Below are 22198 nucleotides of genomic sequence, written 5' to 3' on the forward strand. Positions count from 1 at the left end.
AAAGATATAGAGGCAGAGGTAAGTAAATGTGGGATGTAATCCAAGAGTCATCTGTGTGCCAAAGTCTCATTGATTTCAGTGGGAATTCTGCCTATTAAGAGCCAGTTCGCACAAGCCGTCACTCAGTATTGCCAATCCAACCCAAAATTCATGGATCAGACTCTACATCTACTCCCCAAGTCAGCAATATCCCCCCACCCCCTGAGATTTTTAACACCAAATCATGAATTGCATTTTTTTGGCCTGCATTTGACCCCTCTTCTGTACTTTTAGGAGGAAGCGACCTGCTCCCAATTTGGGAGAGAGCTAAAAGGGTCAAAAATTCAGCCTTAAATAAATATGCAAGTGCAGCCATCCTGTTCACAGGGAACTCTACTTTCCCTGTCTTGTTCCCTGCGGTGTGGAGAGCTGCCATTCTATCCCACTCTAATCCTCTCCCTAGCTAGACAGGAGAAGTAGTGTGCTATTCACATTCTCCCTCTGTGCTCCCCAGTCTCCTGCAAGCCCCCTACCTTCATTTGCTCCCACCCCACATTTCCTCCTCAGTGGCCATGTTACTGGGGCCAGCTCGTGGCCTCAGTACCATTGCTAAAAAGGAGACAGTGGCCATACTGGCTAAGGCTAAACTTCAAGATTGAAGGCAGAAATCAGATTTTCAATCAATCATTCTTAAATTTGTATTGAGACTCGCGATAAAAGTTTAAAAAAAAAGTCACAAGGCAAATAGAATCAAACTGAACAGGAAGTTAGAACCCAATTTCCAGGCAGCTCCCTACACCAAAGGTCTATAACAGAGCATCAGTTTAGAAGTTTTCCCATTATCAGAATGGACCAGCTAGCTGATCATACCCCTGAAGGCAAGGCATATATACAGCAATTTCTGAAAGTTAATAGGTTTACAAGATATCCATTTCACAGATGTCACACTCCACAAGTAGAGGTCAATAGTTGTGGCGTCATGACATGGAACAGAACCCAGAGGGAACATAGCATCCAGGTGTTACAACACTGCAACAGTTTCACTCCTTCCCCCACACATTCCTTTGTTGGCAATCCAAAAGGCCAAACTTACTCTAATGCCATTAGCTCGGACACTCTGCACATCAGACATCTTTCGCAGGTGGTTCAGAAGTGCAGTTTCCGAGAGATCATTCTCTGGTAAGAAATACTGATAGATGTCATAGTGCAGTCGCCATCTAGAGTTCTGGCCTGTCCCTGAATCACACGTGGGAGGGTTGGCACCTCTGGAATTAGACAAACAAAAGTTTATACTAGCCACATGCCCAGATCAAGAGTCCCGATCTTAGATTTGTATCGCTAACTGGCAGAAGCGGAACTCCAAATCTGAACACTGATATTTCAACATCCAGATCCAAGTCAGAGCCAAATCCCTGAAGCCCATTCTAAAGAAGTTCAGGCTCAGAGTTTAGATTTCAATCTGTATCCAAGCTGTACATGCAGGTTGTAAAATCTTCTGGGAAAGATATAATGTTTTACTTGGCATTTCTACAGCACATACAACAGACCTTGCCATTACAGCTAATGCTTAACATAAGCCATTGCAAGGAGATACACCACAGATTTTCCAAGTTGTCATTTAAATTGTCACAATAGCCAGACAGACATTAGGAGAGAATTCACATGTTTTCCCCTCGAGTAGGTTAAAATGCAGAAGAAACAGATCTACCTTAGAATCCATCCAACAACATAGAGCTTTAGGGCTTGTCTACGTTGGCACTTTACAGCGCTGCAACTTCCTCGCTGAAGGGTGTGAAAACACACACCCCTCGGTGCTGCAAGTTTCAGTGCTGTAAAGTGCCAGTGTAGACAGTGCACCAGCGCTGGGAGCCGCATTCCCAGTGCTGGCAGCTACTTTTAATGTTGCTAGTGAAGACGTTCCCTTAGAAAAGCCCTTCCTTAGAGTTTCTACTTTTACAAAGGCACAAATTCCATCTGGCCTTATATCCTTCCCCACCCTCTGCCAACAGCCATCTATCATGATGCATTACACTATGCAGAAGATTAGGACTGCAGGTGATAAGCAGCAAGATTAGATAAGACTTCCAGAGGAGGATCCTGGTATCATGGTAATAGAACAGGGGTGGGCAAACTTTTTGGCTTGAGGGCCACATCGGGGAATAGAAATTGCATGGCAGGCCCTGAATGCTCACAGAATTAGGCTGGAATGCAAGAGGCAGTGAGGGCTCTGGTTTGGGGTGCGTGGTCTGGGGTGGGGATGAGGAATTCAGGGTATAGGAGGGTGCTCTGGACCAAGTGGTTCAGAGGGTGGGAGGGGGATCAGGGCTAGGCAGAAGTGAGGGAAGGGGTGCAGATTCCAGCTGGGGGTGCGGGTTCTGGGGTGGGACTGGGGATGAGAGGTTTGGGGTGCAGGAGGGTGCTCCGAGCTGGGATCGAGGGGTTCGGTGGGCAGAAGAGGGATCAGGGCTGTGGCAGGGGGTCGGGACGTGGGGAGAGGCTCGGGGTGCACATTCCGAGCGGCGCTTACCTCAAGCAGCTCCCAGAAGCAGTGGCATGTCCCTTCTCTGGCTCCTATGCGGAGGCACGGCACAGCTCCCATTGGAGCACACAGGAGCCGAGTGGGGCCATGCCACAGCTTCCGGTAGCTGCACAGTGCAGCCCTAGACCCTGCACCCCAGCTGGAGCACCGGAGCGGGGCCAAGCTGCATGGTGCAGCCCCCAAGCCAGCGCCCCAGCCACACTGGGATAGAGCCACATGGTGCGGCCCCTGACCCAGCACCCCGGCTGCAGCGTGGCAAGCACCAGACCCCACTCCCCAGTAGGAGCTCGGAGGCCGGCTTAAAATGGCTCACAGGCCAGATCCGGCCTGCGAGCCATAGTTGCCCAGCCCGGTAATAGAATGAAGAAAAACAAAAAACAGTAGTACAGAATGGTTTCCAGAACAGAACAGACATTTTCCCATGAAGAATCATTAGTCCCAATAACTGTGTACTCTTCACCAGGGTAAAACATCAGAAGTTTTAGCTAGTATAGTTTCTTTCACAAATCTATGGATAGTCTCTTCACCCCATTTCCTCTCTCCCTCACAAAATTAACCTATTTCGAGGATCAGCTACGCATCTCCCCTCATTTGCTGTCTAGTTCTTTGGCTATACACAAAATTCTCTCTTGCTAAGAGAAACAACCTTTCCAGCAGGATAATATTGTTTATTAAGCATTTCCAGCTCTGCACAAATGCAATACAAGGAAAGCTATTTGTTAAGTTACACACACCTGGCATATCCCAAGTTTGCAGGGGCAAACTTGATGCGTGTGTCAATTAAATTATACTCTAAATAAATATTGGGATCAACTTCCAAGTTAAATTCCAGATTGCAGCCTCCAGGGATAGGATCTAAAAACACAAACAAGACAGTTAGATGTAGCAAGTCTTCTTCTCCCTCATGCAGAATTCTCAGCAGTGCAATGGAATGAAGCTACAGTTTGCTTTCGTTGCATTTATTATTAGGGCCTCATTTGGTACGTACCAATAGGCATAGTCCGTTCTCCAAAGATCTTGAAATCTAGGGTCCTGATCCTACAGGTATATACATGCGAGTAAGTCACATGGACTTACCTTAACTGATTACTCTCATTGTAGTTGGTATGGCAACACCCATTTTTTCATGTTCTCTGTGTGTATATATCTTCCTACTGTATTTTCCACTCCATGCATCCGATGAAATGCGTTTTAGCCCACAAAAGCTTATGCTCAAATAAATTTGTTAGTCTCTAAGGTGCCACAAGTACTCCTGTTCTTTTTGGACTTCAGTGAAACTCTGACTAGTCTTAAACATGGGAATAAATGTTTGCAGGACTGAGGCTCTAGACTAGCAAAGCCTGTACACCCAGCTCCAAGATAACGATTGCTTTAAATGTTAGATCTCAACATTATCAATCAATTGATTAATGCTGAACCCAGATTTGGCATCCACTCCCCAGTAAGTGTCAGGACTTCTGGTGTGTATACTGCAAGCTACATATAGTACTGTGCAACCAATATGGCCTTCCAGAGAAAAGATCTGGAGTTTAACTCTTATACCAGAACAGAATGAGAGGGAAAGAAAATTTACCTCTCTCAGAATAAGCGAAAGAAACAGCTGTGCTCAACACTTGGCTGGCATCCGGAGACTGCAGGTACCATGTACACACACCCTGCTGAGGCCGAAGGATGGAAACTAACCCTGTGTCTACTCCAGTTCCTGAGCTATTTGCAGAGGGATTCTGAAAACAAACAGATAAAACCCAAGCACACCTTCAGCACAGCACTAGGTTTTTGCAGAGTGACAGACACACAGAGAGCTCCTTCCTGAAGGCACACATTACCTGGGGCATGCATCCCATTGCCAGCTATTAGATCATTGAATACTCCAGACAAGTCAGCCAGCCACAGGCTTTTTTATTTTATGCCTTTAAGAGACAATACTGTTTAGTTTGGGCTCAAAATATGACACTGGAGTGATTAGTCTGAGGCAATGTTCTCAGACTTCTAAATCCCTGTGTTGCATTTGTGATGGTTTTACATTAAATAATAATTTTAAAAAGCAACAGAATGATCACAGTATTTGTTTTATTTAGGACCTACACAAAAAGCAATGCTTTATGCAGTTACCTCTGCAGCAATAGTTCAGTACTACTGAATATTCCAGAAAACCAAGTGGGTTAAAGCGTTGGGAGAAGAAACTTGCAGAGCCACCACCTCCATCAAGCACAAGTTCCCCAGTTTTGTTCCAAATACCCTGTTAGTGAGTCCTTGCTGAAATGCCCATAAAAGTTTTGCTCAGGAGAATGGGGTTAGTCACAGGAAAGCTAGATTATACTGACGTGTGTGTGCAAGCGTGTGTGTGCGAGTGAGAGATCAAAACAGAGAATGATTTTGAGCTTTCAAGAGCATTTCTCCCCCTCATCCCACACACTGAAGTTAACAAAGATAAATCCAGAAGCGACAATTAGGCGAACAAAACAAAAAAGCCGTACACAAGATTTTAAGAAGGGCTCTATAACATCTACACCTATAAATATGAATGGCAACAGCCAAAGGTTTGTAGCCTAGTGGAGAGCACTGAGTGAGGAACTGGTATACTGATGTCAGTCCCAGGTCAAATATGAGATGTTACAGCATGTTTCAAAGGTCATGTGACAGAATCACAATTGCCTCAGAGCAGTTTGCAGCCAACTGCTCATTCATTCAGAATCCCAATATACAAAATGGCTCTATGTTTTTTGCGAGACATAAGCTACAAGGAAGTTGAGTAGACATGAGAAAGATTCTTAGTTCTAAAGTCTGGGAGCTAGACTAAAACATTAAAAACATATGTATGGTTCATGCAGTTTCATTCCGCCTTGCCCCTCCAACATAAAATTTATCCTTACTGCACTACAGAGTGATTTTCTTATCTTCCTCTTCTAATGGTGAGTACCATTACTTAATGTGAACACAACAGAAGAATTTGGATTCCAACTTCATACATACCTTATCAAAAGAGATGGTTACATTTTTTTGGTGGGAATGTACTTGAAAAATAACAACAGTCACGTTGCTTGCAATATTCCTTATTACAGCTTCCACTGGGATGGTCTTGTTAAGTAGCACATTTCTGAACTTGCCCAAAGAGAGTTCAAGAAGACCTGTATTACATAAATATCCAACAATCAAAAAAGTTATGTTGGTATCTTTGAAAAGGAGGGAAGGAAGGAGATAGATGTAATGAGTTTAAAGATTTATGGGGTACAAAATTAATTATCTGGAGACAAAGCAGAATTTGGTACAAAAAATAAACAAAATTAAATTTTAAAAAAATTAACTAAATTCCCATCAGAACACCACAGACCATAAAAAGATCTGCTTCTCCAGAAGAAAGCCATAATGAGAGTTTAAGCCTGGGATCCACGACGAGTGTCCATCAAAGGGGCTGTCGTCACTCAAGTCTTATGTTGTGCAGAACTGAGTTAGCCAACAATGCTGGCCATGCCTGAACTGACTGCAAACAAGGCAAACGGCATTTGGTATGGAATAAATATGAAGAGTTGAATTAGCTGACATAATGCTGAATGCCACTTTCCCTTGTCTACTGGCATAACTGACTGGTCAGCGCACTATCCTCACAATATAGTCTTGAGACATATCAGGTGGAATCCAGAGCCTGTTGAACTCAATGGCAAAACTTCCAGAATTCACCCAAGATTTCCTAGTGAAGACATGCCCAGCCACTTTAGAGAAGTTTAACATTTTTCCTAGGTGCACGTTGATCTTTCAATTCTGCATTGATGGCACAGTAAGTCTCTAAGTGAGGAGATCTGATAAAAGTTAATTCATTCAAAGATAAGTTTGGGGCCTGAAGCCAGGACAGTTTCCCTTAAATAATGCAGTTTTGCTGGAGTGTGATCCTTAAATTGAGAGGTACACCCTCTGCATTAAAGAACCACACTGTGTGACCCAGCATACCAGATAATAAGAATTAACATTTAACTAGTTATTCAGGTTCTGCAAGAAAGCCTAATTAGTGCCAGTAGCTGAGGGGAGGGGAAAAAAAAAATCTACATAAAAGACCTCAGAATCTATTTGTTACATAGTTAAAGAAGCTAATTTTTTTTAATCAGTGGGTCTTCTGTTTTTGTTTTAATAGCTTCTTTATTGGTTAGGTTAGGTCTCTATCAGCCCTAGTCTACACTACAAGTTTATGCTAGTATAACGACATTGCTCAGGGGTGTGGATTTTCTATACCTCGAGTGACGAAGTTACACTGACCTAACCCCTCGGTGTAGACAGCGCTAGGTCGATAAGAGGGTTTCTCCCGCTGATACAGCTACCGCCTCTTGAGGCATAGGGAGCATCTTCACTAAGCACTACAGCTGCAGTGCTGTAAGTGTAGACAAGCCTTCAGTTTTAAACCAAGAGGCACAATTCTTGCTAAATTCTCTCTGCTCCCAACCAGTAGTCTAGCTAGCAGAGAACTAACCGGGCATAAAAACATACGTGAGCTACTTCCTCAGCAGAACAACTCTTATCATGGAGTAAATGCTGACACAGATGTTACCTATTATTCCATGCCTCTGTTAGATGGACTGGATTTGCTTTGAGGACAGCGCTGCTGATTCCCTTCCCCAATCCCCTCACAGAATATGCAGCAGTCAGGTGTCCTTTTAAACTCTCAAGAGGATACTGTAAAGTTACCCTAAGCGAGGCTATAAGACTTGGGAGGACTACAGTAGCAGCAACCACAGCCAGACTGGATTATATGCACAGGAATTCAGAACTATCAAAAGAAAACTTTATCCTTGCACATTTTTAGAAGGTCTCTTTCTATAAGTCTGTAATATATAACTAAACTATTGTTGTACGTAAAGTAAATAAGGTTTTTAAAATGTTTAAGAAGCTTCATTTAAAAATTAAAATAAAATGCAGAGCCCCCCGGACTGGTGGCCAGGACTCGGTCAGTGTGAGTGCCGCTGAAAAACATCAGCTCACGTGCTGCTTTTGGCACACATGCCACAGGTTGCCTACCCCTGCTCTATAGTATGCTTTCAGATGGTCCCGTTGATTGCAACAATAGCCCCATTTATGGTTTTAGTTTTTGGTTCATACAACACAGGCCTTGCACCAAGCCTGCAAGGAATATATATTCTTCCCCATCTCAACCTTCACTAAGACCTTGTCTACACTAAAGTGTTTTGTTCACAAAAGTCAGTTTTTGTTGACAAAACAGTAGATTTGTACACACTACAATGCTCCTCCTACTGATTTAACTCTCCTGCTATGCCAACAAAATAAAGCCACCTTGAGGAGACGTGTAGGGCTTTCTGCAGCAAAAGTTAGATTGATGCAGTGTCAGTGTAGACACTGCACTTGGTGATGTCACCTCCCAAAGGCCATTTATGGCATCTCACAATGTCCATCCTGACCACTCTGGTCAGCAGATCAAGGTACATAGGCATCTGCCCTTCCCCCTTTAAAGGGACAGGAATTTTTGAAATTCCACTTCCTGTTTGCTCAGCATGGAGAGCTCACATCGCCTTTTTCCAGCTGACCGTAGCAGCTCCACACACTAAATGATCTGTCACATAGAGTACACTAGAGTAGTGGGATCTGCTGGCTCTGTACAGAGGGGAGGTTGGACAGTCCCAGCTCCGCTCCAGTCACAACTTCTATATCTATGGGCAGATTTCCTTGGCATGTTGGATAAGGGCTATGAATGGGACATGCATCAGTGCTGTGCGAAGATAAAGAAGCTGAAGGAAGCATACCAGAAGGCAAGAGAGTCAAACTGTCATTGGTGCTGCACTGAAGACCTGCTGCTTCTACAAGGAGCTGGATGCCATCCTCGGCAATGACCCCATCTCCACCACCAAGGGCCCTATGGATACTTCAGGGGCGTTGGAGATAGCGGCCAGCAGACTCAACCCCAAGGACAAAGAGGTGGACGAAGAAATGGAGTTGGAGGATGAGATGGGACAAGCAATAGGGTCATCTGGTAGCATGTCATGCCAGGAACGCTTCTTAACCCCCGAGAATTCGAGCCAGTCCCAGCACTCTAGCTGTGGCACACTTGATGCAGGAGACGGGAGTTCTGGTAAGTGCCTGCTCTGAGTTGATACTGCTCAGTTACATGAGGCAGAGCTATCTTTTATTTTGTTATATGCTAGAAGTAAGTTAAGGGATAGAAATGTACAAAACTAGCTGTGTTTGTGTCTGCTTCACATTCCCTTGTGCAGCTACGCAGTGGAGACCCTGCGGAACACACTGAGATTTCATGGGAATCCTTCAGAGAGATCTCTAGGGAATTTTCCTGGAGGTACCTGCCAATCCTCTGCTTAAGGTTTCTTGGCAGAGCTGCTTTGTTCCTTCCCCAATTGTAGATAACTTTTCCACGCTAATCAGTAATCACATAGGGACCAGGTCTGAAGCCACACATATGCGGGAGATGCAACCTTGCTTACCTTCAGGAGTGAGATATCGGCTTCAATTACCCCCGCCTGTGCAAAATGGTGGCAGAATTTACAATATTTTCCATAGTCGCTTGCAGTGATCTCTTTAAAAAGTCACCTAGACCTTTTGCCCCATCTTGAAACTCCCCACCCCACCCAGGCCAAACTCACCACATTTAGGGTGTTCGCTGAGCTGTGTGCTTGCCAAGGGACAGTGAGAAAGGTGTATTTTACTATTATGATTCAATACTGTAAGTGCTCTAACAATCATGCCTCTGTTTATTGTTTCTTGCTCTTCTGCAGAAGTGGCCTTCAGGGCAACCCCCTACACACCAGCAGAGTGCCTCTGCCAGATAAGGAAGTGACCCAGGAGAAGCAAGGAGGACAAGTTTTGGGAGGTGCTCCAATCCTCTAATGCCACAGATCAAGAACACAGGTTGGGGAGACAATTAATGAATGACTTTAAATAGATAGCCAGGACAGGAAGCTGGGCCAGGAGGGAATTTTAGTGGGCCAGGAACAGATGATAAAAGTGATGGAGGACCAAACCGAGATGCTGAAGTCCCTAACTGAGCTGCAGACAGAACACCTGTGTGCTCACCCACCTTACCCCACGGCCCATACAGAACCGCTTGCCATGCCCTCCCCAAACTCCTCCCATACATTCCTTGCATCTTCCTGGTCCATCACAGTACCCCGTTCACTCTACCACTTCCAAACTGAAAACTGGATTTACACACACACAGCTACGAGAGCCTCCATCACAAGAGTGTTCCTCTCAGTGGTAGGTCCCTTTCAACAAAGCATTTTCTGTGCATTGTTTATTGCTGTTTAATAAAAAAAAATTCAAAGAATTTTTTTTGTCTTCTACACACAGTGGTTGTTGCTGGAATTAATACACTGGCACATTTGCAGACTACAAGTCACAGCTAGGAAGCAACCCCCCCCGGTGGACTTCCCGACTCCAAACTGATTCACAACTAAACAGTAGCAGTCTGGAGTTGTCAGCTTTCACATAGCAATCGCCATGCACTTCTCCACCAAGAGGGCAGCTCTCATTTTAGTGTCCTTGTGCCACAGTGCTAGGGCGTGCTCTGCACACCTTTCCAGGAGGGTGTCTTTGCAGATTCAAGAGTTCTGCAGCCACTGCTCATCATCCCAGGTGTGAATAAAGATGCAATCCCCCCATTGTGTGCAGCTGCTCTGTGAATGCCAACAGTAGTCTGGTATTGTTTCTTTCCATGGCACACAGCAGGGCAGGCATGACAGATTCCTGTTCAGATTTGAAGCTCATGAGATACTGCATGATCATGCAGTATTTCCTTTATAATACTGACCACAACAGTAGAGAGCAATGCAGGATCCATGCTTTCAAGTGGAGATGACAGGCACACAGTAACCAGGGACTGTTGAAAAATGGCAAGAAATGTAGTTGGAAGCCCATGGAACGATGGGACAGAAAAAACTGCATCAGGGGATATTGAACCTGCACCTATGATGCACTGTGATCCACTTCGCCTTCCCACATCTCCCAGCTGCAGAAGGTGCAGAGTAGCACAGACTGTTACCCACAGTGCACTGCTCTCACTGTTGATGCTAGAGCAGAAACTGAACAGGCTCTGCTGACAAAAGGAATGTTGTGTGAACATGCACAAGCAACGTAACTAGAGCAGTTTATGATCGTCAGCGTAACTTGTGTCAACTTATCTCTGTAGTGGAGACATAGCCTAAAGCAGGGGTTCTCAAACTGGGGGCTGGGACCCCTCAGGGAGTCGTGAGATTATTATGTGGGGGTGTCATAGCATTCTCTCTCAGATCTGAACTTTAGAGTTCAGAAAATGAGATACTAGCATGAATTTCCCTAAGCTTAATTACCAGCTTAGATCTGATAGGCTGCCACCACCCAAAAATATAGTGTTTTGGGGCACTCTGACCTCCCCAACCTTCCCTGGGGACCCCAAGAACCCAGACCCCTTGGGTTCTTAAAACAAGGAGAAATAAACCATTCCCCCACCTTTCCCCTCTCAGAACTTCCCTCCCTGGGCTATCCTGAGATATTGATCTAACCTCTTAAATCACCATACAGAGAATCATCTCCCTTCCCTTCCACAAAGAGGCAAACAGATTCAAGGAAAACAGAGAGAGATTTTCTCTCTTCCCCCCCTCCCGTCTCCCCACCCATCCTGGTGAGTTATCCCAATCCCCTGGGATAAAACAAGGGAAACAGAGAAAAAAAACAATCAATCAGGTTCTCTAAAAAGAAATCTTTTAATAAAAGAAAGGAAAAAGTAAAGAATTATCTCTGTAACTTCAAGATGTCAATATACAGGGTCCTATAGCTTACAGATACCAGAAAGAGACTTTCCCCCCAGTACCAATACAAATCAAAATATTCCCAGCAACTACACATATAAAAGTTAATCAGCCAGATCCACAATTGCAAATAGAGTAAAACAATAAAAAAACCCACAACCTAAACCGCCTGTTTTTTACTCACTACTTGAAAAGAGACTTAGAGAGCCTGTAGTAATGTCTGGTCTCTCTCAGACCCTCTGAGAGAAGAACAAAGAACTCACACCCAAACTTCCCTCCACCCGAATTTAAAAGTATCTTGTCTTCTGGTCAGGTGTCCAGTTTCCTGCTTGTAACCCTTTACAGGTATAAGAGACATTAACCCTTAACACTCTGTTTATGACAGGGGGTCATGAGCTGTCAGCCTCCACCTCAAACCCCACTTTGCCTCCAGCACTTATAATGGTGTTAAATATATAAAAAAGTATTTTTAATTTATAAGGGGGAAGGGGGGTCACACTCAGAGGCTTGCTATGTGAAAGGGGTCACCAATACAAAAGTTTGAGAATCACTGGCCTAAGGAATTGCAACTTTAAAGTAACTACCATTTACCATAGTTAATAGGTAGCAACAAAACCCACAGTGCTTAAAGTAACTGCTCAATATGCTGACTGCTCAAAACTGCTTACTACTTCATAATGTCTACTCAGCCTTTTTTCACACCAGCAGAACATTAATCAGTGGGACCATGTGAGGATTCTTTCCTGGAAGGGATTAGACTGGTTTAACTACTCTCTGGTGTGGATTTTTCACAGTCCTTGAGAAGTAGCTATGCTGATGTAACTTTTCAGTATAGACCAGCCCTTATTCTGGAAACAAGAGTGCTTTTATCAGTTTAGCTTAATCCACAATAAGAGTGTACACACTTGGGAGTTATTTCAGAATAACCTATGTGTAGACAAGCCCTTATATACAGTTAGTGTTTGTTAAATGATTTTGCCAGTCTTATTCTGTGGCCTCGAGCTGGCTCATCCAGAAAAAATAAGGTCAACACACAAACAGCAGTTCTTTTAGAGTCAGTTTCAAACATATTTGGTGGAGAGGTCTGAAGTCCAGTTCTAATTATTGTTCATGGGCCATAATTACAGATTTACTACTCCATATTTCCTTCAGTCCATAGGGATAATTCCCATTTATGTCAACAAGAAGTTTATACAAAAAGCAAGGGCAGAGTTATAACTCAAAACTTAGCTTTTGTTTTGTAGTACCTTGATGCTGCATTCAGCATCATTCGCTGGGAAATAAGCTAACTTTTAGGATCCCTGTTATTATTTCTTTTTTTGTCATCAGTTTCTTTTCTTTGAATGTCTCCCTTCCATAGTTTCTTCCATGCAACAACTTCCAGTCCCTTCCACCTTATCAGCAATGAAACAGTCACAGTTTTCAACCATTATTTCAGGTGGTCTGCAGATTCAAGAAGACAACACAGCCACAGCTGCCCTCTGTTCACATTCTGATAGTTACCTTCCTGAGTGCTAAAAGATTTCATATTAAAAAGTTTCTACAGATTCTGCAGAACTAATATGCCATGCAAGCCACACAAACGCCACTTGATAGACTTAACATGCCTTCTTTTGAGTCATCTGTCACATATTAGGTTTCCCCTCAGTGCAGTCTCTGAGCATATCATTTCAGACATTTAGATTTAAGAAAGATCATTTATAAACAATTTCACAATTAAAGCAGTAGCCTGATTAATGAAAGCGAACTTATTTCTTACTCCAAAAGGAAAAGAAAATGGATTCTTGGTGTTTGGCTTTTAACACCACCACCACCATCACGAAAAGCTGCCTTCTAGAATCGAGCGGTTTCAACAGCTACAATCAAAGAGGAATTTTTCACAGGCACTAAATTCACACACAAGAGAATTTTCCATAACCTTTTTAACTCTTGTTAAGCCACAGTACAGACATCGTATGGCTAGTGAAAGGCTTTTCCCACTGCCTCAGCCCCAAACTACAGAAACAAGCAGTGCTTAATTTATGCCAGAGCTTGCCAGTGCTGAGCCCCGGCACCTCTAGGTTTGGCAGTTCATAGCCCTGGCATCTCTGGGTTGGCGCATTAGTTATGAATATAAAAAAATGGCTTGAGTCCCAGCACCTTTTTCATTACAAATTAAGCATTGGGAATAAGGGTTCAATTCATCTTGGCTCTCATTAAGTAAGCTGAGAGGGCAATTCAGTCTCCATGCCTATGCAAAAAGCCCCAAAAGGGTGCAAACTGAGGTGTTTGTTCTGCAGTGTCCAAGATCTGTCTGTCCATCGAAAACTGATCAACTTGTTTATACAGAGGCCTGTAAACAGCCAAAGCCACCAATAAATGAAATGTATCATTTATTAAGAGTTTAGGAGAGCCAAGATAGAGGTACTAGAGAGGACATCTCCCTCCCTCCCCCCATTCAGTTATATCAAGTTGGAAGATTCCTTACTATGAGGTTTACTATTAAAAGTTTCCTCTTAAAAGTCTCTAGTTATTTTGTCATCCCAAGCACACGTGTTCTGCTTGTACAGCATTACTGGTTGCATCAACAAGTGATGAATGGAAAAGAAACAGTCTACTTAGGAGTCCCTCACCATTAAATGTCAGGGTGTATAAAGGCATATAAATACATGTTTAAGCCATGGGCAGTTTAATACACAATTTTTACAAGTTCGGGAAGCTTAGTACTGGTGAAAAATGTCATATTGACAGCCAGGGGAACAAAGTCCTCCACCCATAGATCACTACATAGCCTGCACCACCACTTGGCTGTGTTGCTGCAGCCATCCCTGTATTGAATATAGGTATCACAGTAGCACTAAGGGGGCTCAGCTGAGATTGAGGCCCCTCTGCGCTGGAGAGCTTTCTGTTTAAGTAGGCAAAAGTGGGAGGGAAACAGAGATGTGAAGTTATCTGCCCAAATTCACACAGCAGGTCAGTGGCAGAGCCAGACATAGAATCCAGGTCCTCCAAGACCATACCTTAGTCACTGGACAAAAAAAAGTGAGACTAGGAAACCCAAACCTGAATGATCACCTCTAGGGGATATTAGCTTAGTTCAGTCTACAGGTCTAGTCCATTCTTAGCCTCCCTTCTAGAAGGTTAACAAACAGTCAGATAGTGATGACTGGATTGCTACCAAACCAGGCAGGATTTGAACTGGTGACCTAGAGATAACAAGGAATTTTGTTTGCTGGACCTGGAATTAAAAGCAAAATATAATCAGAGGCAGCTGCACTTGGCAAATATTACTTACTGTTTGCTTACCAGATACTCATTAACATTAAGATCAGAGCACAATGATTTTAATGTAGAACAGAAAAACTGTAGAACTAAGTAAGTAGGTGCATCTCAAAACCCACTGCTTCATCACTTTGTACTGTATCCCATCTTCTCTCTGGAGGATGCTATTTTTGGCCCTCCTCCTGGACTGATGAGGCAGGGATTCACCTGCGTCAAGCTCAGTGCAGCATCATGGCCTTTGAAAGTCACCTTTTTGGGGGCCAGGGAACTTGCATTTCTGTAGAGTGCTTAATAACCCTGGGACATAAATGTCCCATTACCACTCTAGTCCAGCAGTCAGTCTGGTCAGGCTTGCTTTAGGGTCCATACAAGTTTTTTTGAATTTTGTATCTCAAGACTATACATTTTAAAAGTCTGCCTGATGATTATCACTGTTGAGCATTTGGAATTATCAACATTTCATCCCTCCCTTGCCACCCCACCCATCGACAAGTGTTCACACATTATTTGGGGCATACAAAAAATAAGGCACAAGAGTTGTTAATACATGCATTTCACGTATTAATATTTGCAGTATCATTAACATGTATATGACTAATACACATATATGAGGCAGGAGGGGGGAGGATACAGTATGAACCTCAATTTTCAATTCATATGTTGAACACTTTTTAATGTGAAAAAACAAACATTCAAAATATTTGTTAAAGTTATAGTAATATTTTAACCAAATACTCCAAAGCTCTTTTCCCACACTCGTGCCTGAAGATGTGCTCATTTTCTATAAAATGCTTCAGTTGGTGGTGGTAGGGAGTTGACCTTTGGTGTTGATGTGGTACCTTTACCAATTTTCACTGCACGTTATTTCTCCCATGCTTCTGACATGGTGGCACAGTTTGCCGGTTCAAAGCCATCAGGCACTGCTGCACGGATGTCAACCAGCTCACAAAATCTTCAACACAGTGCAAAGGCCAAAATAGGATGCTACTGCATTACTGCCCAAGGGTGCAAGGGCAGCTAACAGTCCAGGCACGATGTTCTCGCGTTGCTCTGCAGTAGCATGAATGTCTATTACAGCTCTCTTGAACTAGAGATTCCATAATCACTTAAGAAATTAGGCCTGTTCAAGATGATGATGCAAGAGTAAAACAATCATCAGTGTTATCTGATAATTCCCACAGGATTCTCTTTCGCAACCATCACTATTTGTTGTACAAGGAGGTTGTCTGACTCCTCAGGTGGCCATATCTTCCCTGTTGATCACCACACCTTCCTCTTTACTTCAGCTGGGGTATGGTCTCTACCTGCAATCACTAGCTTGCGCTCTAATAGGTTCTCTTGGTCAAAATTCTTGTCTTGCATGAGTTCTGTACAGAAGTTTCTTGTTTCCAGTTACCGTCAAAAACTTTCTGTGGCAGTAGCTCTGTACTTGCACTCAGCTGATGCACACTGCTTGCTTCTGTAGCTCTGCTAGATCTTGTGACACCCTTTTGATGACGTCTTTGCACTTTTCAAAGACAAGGTGTACATCACCTACAGCTAGCTTGTGTTCAGTGCAAACTCAGAAATTGGACACAAAGTCCTTGAATATCACTTGCTGGCCAGCATACCACTGAAAGAAGTGGAACGGTCAGTGACTTTACAGGTGACGTCTTGTTAAGTAGGTCTAGTTGACACCTCTATCTGCAGCTGGTTCTTTAGCTTAAACTTAGTCTTGGAAAGTCTCATGTCATCAGAGTCAGAGAACATAGTTCCTGTACCAGTGTCAAACTCGTGGGACAAAATATACTTCGTGTCAACCTCTCGTGAACTTGCTTGTACACAAGTGTCAAATGCCTTTGTTGGACAAACCTATACATGCTTTGTCCCTGCCAGTGGCTCTGCTATCCTTGGTATTGTGTTACAGAACCCTGTGGGCCAGCTTCGTTCAAATTCTTGCATTTGGTGAATTCTAATTGTAGGTGTCATCTACACTGATGGATAGCGGTGCCACTCTACCACTGACAATGTTTATTATTTCTTCTGGGTGCTTAGTGGGGTTTAAGGGATCAATACATAGCTCTGGCTTCTTATTAATGCTTTCTTGGTCCCTTGCAACTGCAGCAATCCTTGACTTGATTTCTTCTTTGTGGATCTCTTGTATTTCTGCCTCATGAAGGTGGTTTTGAAGTACATGTCATTGCATATACCATTCCATATTCCTGGAACATGGTCAGCTGTTCTCATGCACCATGTGTTTGTTTATAATCTGTTCATGTTTATAACTGTCCAATATTTCAGAATTACTTCTCAGGAGTGAGTATGTGAGAATTTAAGTGAGCGTGTTCAGAGAACAATAAATTGGCTTGTGTCTCTGGGACAGGAGGAAGCATACTAGTAAGGTATATTCCTAATACAGACACTAATACGGAAGTAACATATGTACCCTTTTAACTAATTTATGTTCCATAACAAAATATTAGTATGAAGTTTATTAAAAAATTGAAATTCAGTGAAAGGGGGTTTCACTGTCACCTCGCTTGTGAATCTGGAGCAGGGTGGAATTAAGTGCTAAGCAGTGACAGGGGGTCATCAGGCAGGTTTTTTGTTTTTTTTTTTTTGTTTTTTTTTAGAATTTAGGGTTTTTCAATTCGGAATCTACAAGAACAAACAAACAAACAAAAAACAAAACAAACACTGTATGGACACTAAAGCAAAAGTATTCACAAAAACTTGTATTTCGCTACCAGACTACTCCCCCAAGCCATTCAATTTTCGCTCATCACATTATTACCCAATTTTCCCCACTAGGGAAAAATCACCTTGAGTTGTTTCCATGTTTATCTCAATGATTCCATACAAACTTTCTCAATCAAGGAACCACATTGGCAGCAGAACCAAATTAACTCAGCAAAAAAAAAAAAAAAGGCTAGGGGAAACCCAACCACTCCTCTATAGTCCCTCCTTTTACTCTTAAATGTCACAAGGCACTCTGAGTCTTTAAGATTATCGAGAGGGCCCTTTTATATGGTGGTATTTTATGTGCAGGAACTATCAGCATAAGGAAGGGTCACTGACAAGCCTCCCAGTACACTGCAAATATAGCAGGCCCTGGAAAGGGAGTCAAGTCAGTTAAGTTCCACCTGTGCTAGGTGTCTTAACTGTCTCCCTGAAATGAAAGGACAGCATAGACTACACAAAGCTTTCACTTTGTTACAAAGGCATTGTTACCCTATCTGCACTATAAACACAACTGTTGTAGTGCTGTGCCATTTGTGACAAGCAAGTACAACTGTTTTCTTCCATTTGAGAAAAAGAAAAAGAATCCCGGTGGAATACGATAGCCTAAGTCTCCTGTACCAACCTGGTGTCGTTCACCCAGAAGTACTGCTGGGCAGAATTAGAATTTCAGCAGAGATTACAAGGGGAGTATTAGAAACTAGATTGTCAAACACATCCTGTAATGCATTTGCAAGGACACAGATCGAATCAACCTAACTTCTTTCAGACACCAATATACATTTGAAAGGGTTAATTAGAGAGCTAGCAAAGAAAACCCAGCCACTTCCTCTAAACTCAAAAGATATATTGTTAATACAAAGCACATGAACAACCACTGGATATTCCTAGCCAAGTGGATTATTAATTTATATTTCAAGTTTACTTTAAGAAGTGTTTGGTCATAGATGTGTTAAATGTTTTTTTACCTAAAGCTGGTTGAGAGTGTTTCCTACATTTTTTGACCAGCTTTATAAAAATGTAGGTCTGCCTTGCAACCGTAGCCAGGCATCCTCCAAGGGGAAGTGGGTTAGCTCAGTATTTTGCTGTTTCCCCACTTCAATGTACTGCAGAAACCAAAGCCACATAACCATAACAAGTGTGAAAAATGACTTCTCTCTCTCTCCCATCTCTTCTAGGTCAGAAAGGAAGCCATTACCAGCATTTTACAAACACAGGAATCCAATGCACTTCAGCCCAGGTTTTCCTAAGTACTCACTAATTTTAGGTGTCCAATTTGAAATATTCAGGGCCTGATTTTCAGAAGCACACCCCCAACTAAGTGCAGCTCAGCATCTCCAAGGGGAGGGAGAAAAGGAGACTCAATGTGTCTCAAGTTGAGTACCAAATTAGCACACACATAATTTTTTTAAATGTTGGCCTAAAATCTTATTACATATGACAAGAGCTGGAAGTACCTTGTTGCCAAATATTTTCTATGCTTTACTAAATGATATTAAATTTAAAGCAAAGTTGTAAGAATCAAATCAAAGATCTCCCAAACCATCAGACTGATGTGGCGAAGGCAAGTCAATTTCATAGCCAACAGTACACAAGGGAGAGAGATCTGGCCAGTGTCACATCTGACTACCTTTGACTATCCCTAACCCCATGAACCAGTTATCCATTTTGCAGCTGGGTGAACTGGAGGTGGCCTTTCAGTGCAAGATGGAACATGACTCGAACTCGTGAGCTTCAGGACTGTAGTCGAGTGCCTTCGCCATTGTAAGAGACAAGCTAAAAAGGAAATTCAGAGTTAAGGTCAAGTCGCCATGCATGGATTGGTCTCTACACTACAGACTTATGTCAATATAACAACATTGCACTGCTGAACTAATTTGGGTTCAAGAACCAGGCTTTTAGAACAGTTTGCTTCATTACTATTTCTTGGATCATTAACCAAGAGATGACCAACACTTTGCAAGCTTTAAAAAACAAAAAACAGGTCTACTAGACAAATCAGTTTCTCTAAACCTCTACTGCCTATTGACTTGACAGGGTGACACACTGATCCAGAAGAGTCCATATGCTTGAATTAACCATGATACCTGTAGAACTAAAATTCATGTATTTGCTTAACACTTTTGTACAACTTAGGGCTTTTGAAAGAGAAATGTCAAGTTAAAACACAAGCCACACTGTTTACTAGTTGTCAGCAAAATGAGATTAAAATCAATTTCTGCAATTCTTAGAACAGACAGATATCATCAGAAGTTTGGAACCAACCAAAAAACCATTTCTGAATTAAGGAAGTTTCAAGTCCAGTGTATCCAGACTCTCATTCAGTTTACGAACCAGAGACAAGAAGGATAATTAGGGCAATGCCAATACAGCCTCAAACTATAGTGCATCTATAATCTCTTCATACTGAAAATTTTGTTACAACTAGAACTTCAAAAGATTTCAGAGATATCTTTGTATAAAACAGATTGCCTCCATCAGGTGGACCTTTATTTTCCACGTCCATTATTCAAACACACACACTGTCCAACCTTCATTGTCCATCACAATCCAACAGTTTGAAGGAAACTGCCCATATTTCAAGGAGGGCATACAAGTAGTTGTTCAATTTCTTGTTTTAACCAATTTTTAGACTGCTCTGTTTTACCATTCAATGAAATCAAGCCCTCCAGGAGAAGGACAGTACTGTTGCTTACAGGCTAGCCATAGTGCTATTACTATTCTTTCTTTGATAATGAAATGCTTGTTCACAGCAGGAAAAAAGCCTCACTGTTGCCAAAACATATGACTGAGTCCTGACCCAGGAAACACATGACATGCTCCTTTAAAGCATTTGTAGTGCTCATGATCACTTTGCTGCTTATGCAAAGCACCTGATTTTGGTAACCAACCCAACTCATGCCAATTCCCCACTGTGCAGAATGCATCCTGGTGTGCAAAGTACTTTGACAGCTATTCAAATGTTATTTGCAAATAAATAAAGATCCCAAGAAAGAACACGCCTACCCCAGGACGAGAAATTATCAGGAATCCTGACAAACTATTCTAGGCCACCCCTTATTTTCAGCTCATTGAAGCCTCTAGCAGCTGTGATCCAGGATCATCTTTGCAGCTTGAAAGAGATTATCCCTGGCTCTTAACTATCTTTGTGGAGCAAACAATCTCGAGGTGTCCACCGGCTTATGAAAGTATCTTTCGCAAACACAGTTCAAAAATATTCAAGAAGGGCAAATAAGCAGCGATCTGTTTTTAAAACACACGCATGCTTGTTTTGACCGTGCAGATGTAAAAGAGGAGCCAACTTTCTATTTCAAGCCACGGGGGGCCTCTGCCGTGTGTATGTGTGTGGGGTGGGGGGGCGGTTATTCTGATAGTCCCGGCCAGAGGGGATCCTTTCTTTCCTTCCCTAGCCCACCCCGCTTAATATCTTACCCGCGCTGGAGCTGACCAAGGCTTCACACCTGCAAACGAGCCCCAAGACCAGCAAGGCGCTGGGGAAGAAGCGCAGGAGCCACATTGCAAGCCCGAGGTGGGGAGGGGGAAGGACTCCCCGAGACGGCGGCTCGCGAGACGCTAACTCCGCGGCGCAGGCAGGCAGCAGGCACTGCCCCTCATCGCAGCCCGGCAGCCAGCCCCATGCGCCCTAACGCCAACCCGAGCCGGCCTCGCCTCCGCTCGGCCCCATTTCTAACCGGCAGGCTCAGCCCAGGCCCCGACTTCCGGCAATCAGCCCCGTGCTCCGCTTCGCGTCCGCGGCGAGCGCCTCTCGCTCTCGCTGGTTCCTCGCAGAACAGCAGCGGGGGCAGGAGATGCCAAGTTCCCAGGGAAGTGCGGGCGCCGCGGAGCTAAGCAGGGGCTAGTTCTGCTTAACAGTGCACGCGAGGGGCCTCCAGAGTGGCTGGCACTAGTTGCGCAAGGTACAAAAACTAATCGTCCAGTACTAACGGAGGAAGGGCTCCCGTTTTGTATTGTTTGTGCGTCTCATTGTCAGTGGTTTTCAAGTCTCAGCACTAGGGTTTGTGGTAAGGTAAATATTAGCATTAGGGAATGTCTGACTATCAGAGATGTTATTGGTTCTTGCAGAAGTCTCCTGGACTATGACCACAGACTCGGAGACTGGGTAGATCCCATGATGCTTGCTCAGCGCATGGGGCTCTCCACCTTCCGCGCTCCCCGGTGCATACTTCAGGAGGTGAGGGCAGCCTTAGTGCCCGCTGCTCAAGTTTACCTTGACCAGGTCCTGCGGCTGGGTATTCCTCACCCAACCTGCACACCAGGCCCTACAGTCCTTTTCATCAGACCTCTGCCCCATGAGCCTCCCCGACTGTTCCACGACTGACCAGACAGCAATGTGAAGAATCAGGACAGGTGAGGGGTAATAGGAGCCTATATAAGAAAAAGCCCCCAAATATCGGGACCATCTCTATAAAATCAGGAAGTCTGGCCACCCTAGTCCCACCCATACACCGCAAGTTGCTGCACAATTTGCAGCCGGTTCGCTTCCAGAACGCACCAAGGAAACACCTGTACATGCTTGTGCTTCACATCCTCCATTTCCTCACCCTCATGTCCTGCCCCGATTCGAAGTGGCGGCACCTATTGCCACCTATTGAGAGTGAAGAACCCCAGTGGACCAGCCTATATTCCACCCTAGTCCCAAGGCCCACTGGGGATATTTGTTGGTGCCTCCTCCACAGAGCCGTGAGCACGGACATTTACTTGGCGCGCCACACCCGTCCCTACCGCCTGCCCTTTTTGCAGCGTGAGAGAGACCCTGACACATGTATACCTGGAGTGCACCAGGCTGCAGCCACTGTTCCAGCTCCTCCTGAACATCCTTTTACATTTCTGGCTGCACTTTTCTCTTCACTTTTTCCTATACTCACACTCTAGCCATGGACCCACAAAGTTGCAGAACCTCCTAGTCAACATTCTCCTGGCGATGGCCAAAGCTGCCATCTAC

At 43.7% G+C, this 22198-nt stretch overlaps 1 protein-coding gene and 1 long non-coding RNA gene across 4 annotated transcripts in view; one reads left to right on the forward strand and one right to left on the reverse strand.

Annotated features, from left to right (window-relative positions):
* The window catches only part of TM7SF3 (transmembrane 7 superfamily member 3), a 31715-nt gene extending 10621 nt beyond the window's left edge, over window positions 1-21094 (reverse strand). The window contains exons 1-6 of one of the 3 annotated variants that reach the window (XM_050933661.1): window positions 20668-20764; window positions 18866-19011; window positions 5492-5646; window positions 4092-4242; window positions 3253-3373; window positions 1073-1244 (exon numbers count right to left, since the gene is read on the reverse strand). In XM_050933661.1, coding sequence (XP_050789618.1) covers window positions 1073-1244; window positions 3253-3373; window positions 4092-4242; window positions 5492-5646; window positions 18866-18902 — 636 coding nt within the window. In that variant the 5' untranslated portion in view covers window positions 18903-19011; window positions 20668-20764. Of the gene's footprint in view, window positions 1-1072; window positions 1245-3252; window positions 3374-4091; window positions 4243-4344; window positions 4429-5491; window positions 5647-18865; window positions 19012-20667 lie in introns of those variants that run through there. The other 2 variants (XM_050933651.1, XM_050933664.1) reach the window with 2 other exon arrangements.
* Window positions 7528-9797, forward strand: LOC127039859 (uncharacterized). The gene is made up of 2 exons (XR_007771328.1): window positions 7528-8588; window positions 9247-9797. It is a non-coding gene; the product is annotated as an uncharacterized LOC127039859 (long non-coding RNA).
* Window positions 21095-22198: the final 1104 nt, after the last annotated feature.

Source organism: Gopherus flavomarginatus, chromosome 1, assembly GCF_025201925.1.
Source record: "Gopherus flavomarginatus isolate rGopFla2 chromosome 1, rGopFla2.mat.asm, whole genome shotgun sequence".
Taxonomy (NCBI): Eukaryota; Metazoa; Chordata; order Testudines; family Testudinidae; genus Gopherus; species Gopherus flavomarginatus.